The sequence below is a fragment of the Musca autumnalis genome, unplaced genomic scaffold, assembly GCF_047663935.1.
Source record: "Musca autumnalis isolate F117 unplaced genomic scaffold, ASM4766393v1 scaffold_1, whole genome shotgun sequence".
Lineage (NCBI taxonomy): Eukaryota > Metazoa > Arthropoda > Insecta > Diptera > Muscidae > Musca > Musca autumnalis.
The window spans coordinates 145,037,526-145,049,636 of NW_027411644.1; the positions used below are offsets into that span (position 1 = coordinate 145,037,526).

The 12,111-nt window shown below is 37.2% G+C and overlaps 1 protein-coding gene across 4 annotated transcripts in view; it reads left to right on the forward strand.

Annotated features, from left to right (window-relative positions):
- Positions 1–593: 593 nt before the first annotated feature.
- Positions 594–12,111, forward strand: part of LOC141387395 (centromere/kinetochore protein zw10-like) — a 76,146-nt gene continuing 64,628 nt past the window's right edge. The window contains exons 1-3 of one of the 4 annotated variants that reach the window (XM_073957023.1): positions 595–877; positions 934–1,324; positions 1,428–1,741. In XM_073957023.1, coding sequence (XP_073813124.1) covers positions 1,633–1,741 — 109 coding nt within the window. In that variant the 5' untranslated portion in view covers positions 595–877; positions 934–1,324; positions 1,428–1,632. Of the gene's footprint in view, positions 878–933; positions 1,742–12,111 lie in introns of those variants that run through there. The other 3 variants (XR_012408557.1, XM_073957062.1, XM_073957030.1) reach the window with 3 other exon arrangements.

Sequence of the window (12,111 nt, forward strand, 5' to 3'; positions counted from 1 at the left end):
CTAAAAGAAAAATTTCACGTTACACCAAATCACAAGATCTCTTCTACCCATACACTTACATTTTAAAACTATTGTGCACACTTTTTCACGAAACAAATTTTAAAATTCCAAAATAACTCCAAAAATCACTTATTTATTTTAATTGAAATTGCCTTTAGAATAAAAGCACAATTACAAACGTTCGGCAATCAAAGTATATACCGTCTCAATGCAAAAAATGTACATGAAGCAAATTTAAATAATCACTTTAAAGAGTTACTGCTTCCTGTGTGACTTTTGAACAATTAACCTACATAAAAATATGTAAATGCTTGGCTAGTCCCTACATATTGGTCGCTCTTTTTAACTCATTTTACTACAAAATCATACTCTCACGTACCCTTTGGCAAGTTTCTCCATTACCAACAAAATGTCCATGCTTGAACAACGGTCCAAGTTCATCGATCGCATGGCCTTGAAAATTTACTTACGCCGCTCATTTTATGAGTGCGTAATTCTCTTACCGTGCGCTCTTCCATACAACTCTGAAACCTCGAATTGCAATTCCCATCCCTGGCCTGTCAAACTAACAAGTTCCACAACCAGCTGTTTTCATACCACCACCTGGCACTGGTGGTATCAACACGCATTTAGAAAATTCTGAGACAAATTACCAACAATAAAACAAAATAGAAAGAATTGATATTCCCCTGGGAATATATATACGAACAAAAGACAATATGCCCTCTCGAGATAACATATTTATTCGCATCGACTTGCGGGCGCTTCTGCAATATATTAAAAAGTCATACTACCACTATCAAAAGTACGCCTCTCAACTGTAATGTGTCAAAATTCTGACCTGTGTATTCCCACGAAATCAAGACCGGAATTCCAGGTACTGTCCGTAACTGTGACCAACTATTGATATGCATTGCACCACACTCCTTCTAGGCTCTTACCTATACGCTAACTGCTGTCGCAGAGAAATTCTAGATCGGCACAACGGCGAGCCACGTAGGAAAAGCTGTGTGTCTTCCATATGCCCCCCAGTGTAATCTCCTATCCCGAACGTTTCCAAGCAAATCTACTTAATCTATAAGGTAATCTACCAAGCATAGTCTGTGCTGTTATGGTAACTGGGCATATCAACCTTCACCATGCCTAGCTGAAAGCCCAATGTTAAACATCACGTATACCCCATATCTTGCCTGCATCTAGCCTCGATTATCCTACGCATCCTGGAACGGTTATAGACAACTTGGAGTGCGTACAGAGTATACATCCCACCTGTTTTCACGGTGTCAAATTAGTCAACTCCCAAGCAACCAGACCATTCGTATGTGTATGTATGCCAGCCGTACAGTCGACTCCGGTTAACTGTGACTCGCTTAACTGAACTAGTTGGATAATTAATAAACTAATCCAAAATTTTGCTCCTGTTTCAGAATAAAGGTGGTGACTGTACAGGCGATGGCTTCCTTACCATCCTGTCTGTCCGTTGCCTATGAAAAATGCTTCGTAAAAGATCCATCACAGGGTTAGGAGTTTTGTCAACGACTCTCTTGACCACCCCCCTCTTTTTATACCGCAGACCACTTGTTAATTCCGTCCCATTATTGACACCCTCAACATGCTTTTCCTACTCATTTAATGTATATTTTAAGTGTTTTCGGTTCAAATTTTCGTGAAAACAAGGAAACAAAAATGAAGGAAATTTTGTTTATGTTTCTGTTAATTACGAATGGTGTCGTGGAAACGGGTAAATTCGTGTACGTCGTTCGACAGGCGAACAATGTAATTGAAACGCTCGTGTGAACATGACATTAGCAACGAAAGTTAGCAACGATAACAAGTTATCGAAAAATACAGGGTGACACAGAACGCCCAAAATTAGCATTTAATACGTTTTTTTCAACTGTGGGGACGAAAAATAGCTACGAATATAAAAATTTAATTTATTTATTAATTAAAAAATAAGCTCCAATGTATAAACGTACACAAGAAACTATAAATAAAAGGAAAGAAGGAGTCCTCACGAGCATTTTGGCATACTCCATATGTTCCAGGTCAGTTTTTTGTAGAACAAAGTTTCCAATTTTCTGGTTTCCGTGGTCAACACAGAAAATTGGCTCTGGAAGCCACAATATAAAAACGTACACAAAAGTCTCAACGGAATATGAAAGAGGGAGTCCTTATGAGCATTTTGGCATACTCCATATGTTCCATGTCAGTTTTTTGTAGAACAAAATTTCCAATTTTATGGTTTCCAACTGGTGGTCAGGACAGAAAATTGGCTCTGGAAGCCACAATATAAAAACGTACACAAAGTCTCAACGGAATATGAAAGAGGGAGTCCTTATGAGCATTTTGGCATACTCCATATGTTCCAGGTTAGTTTTTTGTGGAACAAAGTTTTCAATTTTCTGGTTTCCAACTGGTGGTCAGGACAGAAAATTGGCTCTGGAAGCCACAATATAAAAACGTACACAAAAGTCTCAACGGAATATGAAAGAAGGAGTCCTTATGAGCATTTTGGCATACTGCATATGTTCCAGGTCAGTTTTTTGTAGAACAAAGTTTCCAATTTTCTGGTTTCCAACTGGTGGTCAGGACAGAAAATTGGCTCTGGAAGCCACAATATAAAAACGTACACAAAAGTCTCAACGGCATATGAAAGAGGGAGTCCTTATGAGCATTTTGGCATACTCCATATGTTCCAGGTCAGTTTTTTGTAGAACAAAGTTTCCAATTTTCTGGTTTCCAACTGGTGGTCAGGACAGAAAATTGGCTCTGGAAGCCACAATATAAAAACGTACACAAAAGTCTCAACGGAATATGAAAGAGGGAGTCCTTATGAGCATTTTAGCATACTCCATATGTTTCAGGTCAGTTTTTTGTAGAACAAAGTTTCCAATTTTCTGGTTTCCAACTGGTGGTCAGGACTGAAAATTGGCTCTGGAAGCCACAATATAAAAACGTACACAAAAGTCTCAACGGAATATGAAAGAGGGAGTCCTTATGAGCATTTTGGCATACTCCATATGTTCCAGGTCAGTTTTTTGTAGATCAAAATTTCCAATTTTCTGGTTTCCAACTGGTGGTCAACACAGAAAATTGACTCTGGAAGCCATAATATAAAAACGTACACAAAAGTCTCAACGGAATATGAAAGAGGGAGTCCTTATGAGCATTTTGGCATACTCCATATGTTCCAGGTCAGTTTTTTTGTAGATCAAAATTTCCAATTTTCTGGTTTCCAACTGGTGGTCAACACAGAAAATTGACTCTGGAAGCCACAATATAAAAACGTACACAAAATTCTCAACGGAATATGAAAGAGGGAGTCCTTATAAGCATTTTGGCATACTCCATATGTTCCAGGTCAGTTTTTTGTAGAACAAAGTTTCAAATTTTCTGGTTTCCAACTGGTGGTCAGAACAGAAAATTGGCTCTGGAAGCCACAATATAAAAACGTATACAAAAGTCTCAACGGAATATGAAAGAGGGAGTCCTTATGAGCATTTCGGCATACTCCATATGTTCCAGGTCAGTTTTTTGTAGAACAAAGTTTCCAATTTTCTGGTTTCCAACTGGTGGTCAGGACAGAAAATTGGCTCTGGAAGCCACAATATAAAAACGTACACAAAAGTCTCAACGGAATATGAAAGAGGGAGTCCTTATGAGCATTTTGGCATACTCCATATGTTCCAGGTTAGTTTTTTGTGGAACAAAGATTTCAATTTTCTGGTTTCCAACTGGTGGTCAGGACAGAAAATTGGCTGTGGAAGCCACAATATAAAAACGTACACAAAAGTCTCAACGGAATATGAAAGAGGGAGTCCTTATGAGCATTTTGGAATACTCCATATGTTTCAGGTCAGTTTTTTGTAGAACAAAGTTTCCAATTTTCTGGTTTCCAACTGGTGGTCAGGACTGAAAATTGGCTCTGGAAGCCACAATATAAAAACGTACACAAAAGTCTCAACGGAATATGAAAGAGGGAGTCCTTATGAGAATTTTGGCATACTCCATATGTTCCAGGTCAGTTTTTTGTAGAACAAAGTTTCCAATTTTCTGGTTTCCAACTGGTGGTCAACACAGAAAATTGACTCTGGAAGCCATAATATAAAAACGTACACAAAAGTCTCAACGGAATATGAAAGAGGGAGTCCTTATGAGCATTTTGGCATACTCCATATGTTCCAGGTCAGTTTTTTTGTAGATCAAAATTTCCAATTTTCTGGTTTCCAACTGGTGGTCAACACAGAAAATTGACTCTGGAAGCCATAATATAAAAACGTACACAAAAGTCTCAACGGAATATGAAAGAGGGAGTCCTTATGAGTATTTTGGCATACTCCATATGTTCCAGGTCAGTTTTTTGGAGAACAAAGTTTCCAATTTTCTGGTTTCCAACTGGTGGTCAAAATTTGCGCCAAATTCTTCTTCTTCGCCATCCACTTTGTGCTGTTAACTTCTTATTGATAATGTGCATACACAATTTGCGACAAAACAACGCACTTTCTTCTATTCTTGTATTCTAATCCCTCTTTTATAGAAATTGTTGAGTTCGAGACGCAAAACAACTTTTTTAGTCGCCCTCTTCCAAATAAAACACTTTGAAATAATTTCACTTAAAATGTTTATTAATAATAAAGGGACTGTGGCGCTTTAAAAACAATTTGTTCACTGCGTATTCAAATTCGAACTAATTATTACCATCTCTTCGTTGCCCTTTGAAGCTACTTGTTTTCGTCCATTAGACATTGCCGTTATTAAACAATAACAACATACATACTTATTACTTTATGCATGTATGTATATACACATAGGCAAAGGGCGACATAAATAAAGGGCAACAAAGAGATAAATAGAGATCAATGCAAAAGTGTATTGACTACATGAAATTCAAGGTTGCGATCGTATTTAATAAAACAACATAAATAAGAAGAAAGGTAAATAAACAGTGGCGGCGGTAACATTCCCCCCTTCGTAAGCGAACTAGGGCCTCTTGAGCTTACTGTCATCCTTCTTAATACCGACGTCCAGGACTGCTATTTTGGTTACTGGTCTTTCGTACTCGCTGGAACTGGTTCTAACATTGACGCTTCGAACTTGACCATCTTTTGCTGCAAATAACTCGGTTACCATACCTTTGGGCCACTTGTTGCGAGGTAGTGTATCGTCAACTATAATTACGACATCTCCGACAGTTGGTGGTGGAACTTTTTCGAACCACTTGCTTCTTCGTACCAACATCGGTCCATATTCACGTACCCATCTTCTCCAGAAGTTATTTGCAAATTGTTGGGTTTGATGCCATCGTTGTCTTAGATCGTAGTCGTATTCACAAAGAGGTTTCTGCCCTGCTGCCGAGCCCAATAATAAATGATTAGGTGTTAGTGCGTCGTCTTCAACAGTATCCAGGGCCACAAATGTTAACGGGCGAGAATTAATGATAAACTCAACTTCATATAGGGCACATCGCAGGGTTTCGTCGTTAAATTTAAAGGCTGGACACATTGAGTACAGGATGGATTTAACTGAACGTATTAAACGTTCCCATGCACCGCCCATATGCGGAGCCGCTGGAGGGTTGAATCTCCACTTGATAAAATCATATTTGGAACACATCTTCATGAACTCTAAATGCTGTCTTTCCTCTTGGAGCATTCTTTCAACAGACTTAAAATTTGTTCCGTTGTCGGTAAAAATTTCTCTGGGAGAGCCACGACGACTTATGAAATTTTGAATGCACATTATGCAGGAACTGGTGTCAAGACTATGAGCCACTTCGATGTGAATAGCACGTACCGTTAAACATGTAAACAGAACACCCCATCTCTTTTCTTTGTGCCTGCCGACTGTGACATATAATGGGCCAAAGAAGTCAATTCCGACGTAAGTAAATGGACGTTCAAAACTGGATACTCGGGCTGACGGTAATGCTGCCATTTGAGGTGGACATGGTGTTGCTGCTAAATTTTTGCATTCTTGACACTTTCTTCGTACACTCTTATAAAGTGCTCTTAATCTGGGGATGTAGAATTCGGATTTAATATTTGACATCACTGCTTCATGCATACAGTGATGAAATTTTTGGTGGAAAAATTGAACCACTAAAAATGTTACGTGATGGCCATTGGGTAAAATTATTGCATTGTTGCAACTTAACATCTCAGCTCTTCCTGAGACACGTAAAACTTCATTTTCGTCTAAATAGATATTCATTGGCTTCAATTTGCTGCTTTTTCCTATTGGCTTGTTATTCTTGAGGCACCATATTTCATCAGGAAAACTGCTCTTCTGGGAATTTTTGTACAAAATAAGTTTGGCTTTCTGGACACATTCGAATCTCCCATTTTCTGGTAATTTGCAGCTACGAACCACGGACTTTAACTTCTCCATATAAAGTAGAAATAGCGACAGCGCTTTATAAAGTCGTCTCCAGCATGAAAAATACTCAACATTTATGGTGAACGTATGTGATTTCGAAATATGCAACAGACAATTACGTACCTCTTCATTGGTTTGTGCTAATACAGGACTTTTCGGCCAAGAACATTCATCTTCTTCAAGGAACTTAGGACCATGGAACCACAAATCTTCATTACAGGACCCAATTTTCGTCGCAAAATCAGCTGGATTCAATTTTGAGGGCACCCAATTCCACTTCTTCTTCTTCACTTTGCACACTGTCGATAAAATCATCCATGTAGTGATACGACTCAACCGCCTTAACTGCTCTGGGATAATTTTCACGAAAGTCGTCTGCGTTCTTGTTGCGCACAAAATGAGCAATACATGGGGCACAGCTGATTCCAAATGTTAACGCTTTCATCACATAAACACTGATTTGGTTTACCTCGCCATTTTCGAACCACAAGAAACGTTGAGCGTGCATGTCTTCATCTCTGACGTTGATTCTATGAAACATCTCAGCAATATCACCACAGACTGCAACTTGACCAACTCGGAATTCGATTAAAACATTGAAGAGTGACGTAAGCAAATCAGGACCACATAGCAAATAATCGTTGAGTGATTTATTATTGGATTTGGCTGCTGCATCCCAAACTAGCCGAACTTTTCCAGGCTTATTTGGGTTAAGAGCCACAAAAATTGGAAGATACCAGGTGCGACCGGGATAACTATTCATTTCGGAGTCCAAAACTTTCCTTGCGTATCCTTTTGAGAGAAGCTTGTCGATTTCCATCTGCATAGTCTGCTTTAATTCAGGATTTTTCTTAAACTTCCTCATGAGACACTTTAGTCGATGAACTGCGACATTGTAGCTATCAGGTAATTGAGGATCACTATCTTTCCACAGTAGACTCACTTCAAATTGTTGATTTTTCTTTACGCAGTTGTTTTCTAAAATCTGCATGGCCTTTTGATTTTCAGTAGACAGTATATTTTTAGGTTGAGACACATCCAGGGAAAAATATTCTTTTACTTCATCATGTAAGATTTCATAACGGTGTTCACATTCACAAGTATGTATATTCAGCGAAGCTCTTTCACCAACATCTGTGCCACTACCTTGAAGTGTCCATCCAAGTCGAGTCTTCGTTGCAATAAATTGATTATAACCACCTTCACGAATTTTCATTGGGACAGCCACACGCCAATTATTAACTCCAATTAAAATCAATGGCTTTGCGTTGACATATGACTCGACTGGCAATCCTTTTAAATGTGGATTATATTTCACAACATCTTCAAATTTTAATGTTTGCTTGGGCAGTTCAAGATTCTCCACTGTTCTCACATCGTGCAGCATAAAACGAGAATCACCTTTGACACCAGACACTTCAATATTAATTTTCACCGAGTCATCTTCAGAACGAGTTGTGTTGCCTGTCCAACGTAATTCCAGAGGTTCCTTCTTGCCCTTAATTCCAAGCTTATTAAAGAATTCTTTCTCCATAAGGGTCACAGAAGAACCTTCATCCAAAAGAGCAAACGTTGTCACTGAGCCACCATCATAAAAAACTCGAATCGGCAAAATTCTAAAACATGTCTTCTCTTTATCACTGTCACGATGAGAATTTACACTTCGGCTTTGTTCGGTTGGCACGAAATTACTAGCACTCGCATTCAATGAGGATTGATGATTATGTAACAATGGATGATGCTTTGCTTTACAACCACCGATTTCACACAATTTATTGGAAAAACACTTTCTGCGATGTGAATTTAGGCACTGGCGACACAATTTGTTTTCTTTCACTATCTTCCATTTAGCTTCCAAATTTAGGGATTGAAACTCACCACAACTCTGGATTTTATGAGCTTCACTTTTGCACGAAAAACAAGTTGGTTTCCTTGGGCCACTATCCTGATGTGTATTCACTGATGCTCCTTTCTTGCTTGTTATTGGAGACACGACTTGGCTGGCAGCAGCGGCTATGTTGTAAATCCAATCACTAAACACTTTCACTATAGGAACATTAGAATCCTTTTGATGCATAGCCCAACTTAATTTGTGGTTATTCGGCAATTTGTCCACTAATGTCTTCACTAACATCGAATTATTTAAATGAGCCTTCATATCGCACGCTTCCATTGTAGAACAAATATTTTTAATTGTTAAAGCATATTCAATTATGCTATCCAGTCTGTCCTTCAATGGTGGAATCTTCACGGCTTTATCGATCATGCCATCTAAAATATGCTCAGGACGACCGAAACACATTTCCAACGTCTGGATAATTTCACCCACCATCGAAGGAATTAACAATTTACTTTTCACCAACTCTTTAGCACGACCACGGAGACACGACTGCAAACGCATTAAATTTTCACCATCAGTGTAACCAGCAATCTCGGTACTATTTTTGAAATTACTGATGAACAACGGCCAATCCTCTGGGTTTCCATCAAAATTCGGCAAATCCTTGGAACCACGTCAGAATTACCGAAATTCTCAAAATGGCGGTCTTTATGAAAATTTTTATTAACACTGTTTGAATATGTCGATGTTGTTTTTGTCAGTGGCATAACTGTCGTTTGAGACATAGTTGTTGGTACTGACGACACTGTACTGGAGCCATGTTTACTTGTACTTGGATTATGTGCCTTTTTATATGCACCTTTTCCAAGAACGGGATCCATTTCTTTTTGTTGTTGTTTTTGTGATGTGCCAGTTTGCGCCATATTGGCTGGTGATGATGAAGCCTGCCTCCCGGCGGAGAAATCAGCGGTATTATTTACGGCTGGCATATGCTCCGATCCATCACACTCGTTACTTTGGGCCACAGATTGGTCACCACAGCACGAACAACTCCAGCTTACATTTTCAATGTTGCTATCCACTTTAACACACTCGAAATGGAACCACTTGTCACAAGAATCGCATTGCACCATACGATCGGTGTCTTTTAAATCGCATTTGTTGCAATTAAAATCGGTTTCTGACATGTCGTCAAATTGTTGAAACACGATATAAAATTATTGTTATTTTATTGAGAAAATATTTTTTTATTTTTCAGAAAATAATTCCTTTTTTTATGTGCGACACTCTTCCCACGGTTCTTTGATGCTATTCACGGCTTTTAAATTTATTGTTTTGTGACACAAAATCTCTTGTACACTTCCTGTAAATTTATTACCGAAACCGCGGTAGTTGTAACAAGCTCGCGAAATTATTTTTATTTTTGTTCTAATGAACTCTCACTAAATTGTTTTTAAAGAGTTAAATTGTTTTTAAAGAATGTTGAGTTCGAGACGCAAAACAACTTTTTTAGTCGCCCTCTTCCAAATAAAACACTTTGAAATAATTTCACTTAAAATGTTTATTAATAATAAAGGGACTGTGGCGCTTTAAAAACAATTTGTTCACTGCGTATTCAAATTCGAACTAATTATTACCATCTCTTCGTTGCCCTTTGAAGCTACTTGTTTTCGTCCATTAGACATTGCCGTTATTAAACAATAACAACATACATACTTATTACTTTATGCATGTATGTATATACACATAGGCAAAGGGCGACATAAATAAAGGGCAACAAAGAGATAAATAGAGATCAATGCAAAAGTGTATTGACTACATGAAATTCAAGGTTGCGATCGTATTTAATAAAACAACATAAATAAGAAGAAAGGTAAATAAACAGTGGCGGCGGTAACAGAAATAATATACATATATTTATAAAATGGAAATAAATTAGTGAACGTTTTAGCATGTGGCATAAGTCGTGTTTACATTAGAACTTTTGCAGGATTTACTAAATGCAGTGCAATGTAAAACCGAAAGCACAATAAACAAAAAAGTTTTGCGTCATTTAAGGCTTGTATTTTTGGTGAAAATATAAAAAGTCATGGTATAAGTAAAGAGGTAGATTGAAATGAAAAAAATCTATAGAACCCTTGTTTTTCTTGAATTCCTAAAACGTCAAAATAAAAGCAACAAGTGGGTTTGTTTACAATGCATTTTTTGAGCATTTTATAAAAAACGCGAAAAATGAATGAAGAGTTAAGTTTTCTCCACATAGTCGAGTTGTGAATATGATAAACTGATTGTTTCAATGCAAATCTCCCCAATTTCTTCCATACAAATGGTTTAAAAACAATTTTAAAAATCATTGAATTCTAATGTTTTTAAAATTGTTTGGCATATTATTCAAACACCACACACACATACACAGTTTGTTTATATTGTTTTGAAGTTTTAGGCATACTCGAATGAAAAAAAATTTAAATTGACATAAAGCTTTGGCTAACCTTTCTTATTAAACCATGTAAAAAGTTAATTTTTCACCTAAATGCAAGGTCTATAGCAAGAAATCGGAATTCGCATTCAAAATAGTTTATATTCTTCTAATAGTTTGTTTGTAATTAAATTATGAAAAATGTACTAAAATGCCTTTATAGCAGGGTCACATTAGAGTTTTTTGCCGGGTTAACCCACTTTATGAAGACTTATTTGACCTTTGCGCTATCGAGTTGACATTTGAAACCATTTAAATCCTGTTAAGTGTAACCGGGTATGTAGCATACAACTGTTGCCAAAAGAGATCGATGTTACACAGGCAATACTCAAAGCACCAGCACGCACTTTCACTCCGGCCTTCGCACTCGTCGTTGGGGGGGGGGGTGCAGTGTGCTCCAATTGCCAATTATCTCAATATGCCAAGAACAAATTCATCTCATTAGTATGCGTGCTATTTAAAGACATCATGAAAAGGGGAAACGGATAGAGAATCCGACAGGAAACGGACAAAGTAGAAAGAAGTAAAACGGAAACAGAGGTGAGTTTCCATAGTGAAAATAAGAAAGAGTCAGCCATGATGGAAGTTTTCCAACATCAGAGAGCTGTTAGGAGAAAAAAAGGAAAAGGGAAACCAAAACAAGTGACTTGGACAACGAGCTGTTCTGTTGTCAACTATGCCCTCCCATCCATGGTCGAAACAATCCATTTTCATATGATTTCAGTTATGACCCCTATAGCGCCAAATACAAGCTTACCCTTATGGAATCAAACAGATGGGTTTTGAAATTTACTCACAACTCATATTGATATATTTTAACAGAGAAATTCAATTACATAAATATCCAGAAGTGGATCGCAAAACTTGTCTTATAGATATGATCGCACCATGATCTAATAATTGTTTTAAGAACAATGAAAAGGAAGAAGATGAGGCAACCATCTCAAAAAAACTTAATATAGATAATATCTGCTTAATATATAAATTATATTTAAGAAATAGTAATAATATGAGAATAATAATATTTTAAACCCAAGTGGGTATATAAAAAAAATTGATATTACAGAAAAGAAAGTAAATATAAAACTTAAAAGTGAAAGATAGAGTAAATTAAGTGAAATCTATCTCCATGCAACAGAGTTAATTGGAGAAAGATCCCAATTCGTGTACATTTAGTTTCCGTATGTGCAAAGTTCGAGGATCTCAAAAAAAAAAAAAACATCTGATATTCGGGCATCAAAACATAGGCTTGACTTAGAGTGACTAACATTTCTTAAATAAATCTCTAAAAAAAGGTAGATTAAACTATTTATAAGACTTAATCACAATGGTTACTGTGCAATAATTTGATTCACAAACTAATGCGAAAGGGAAACAAAATGTTGGTCACTCTGATGATGATGATGATGATAAT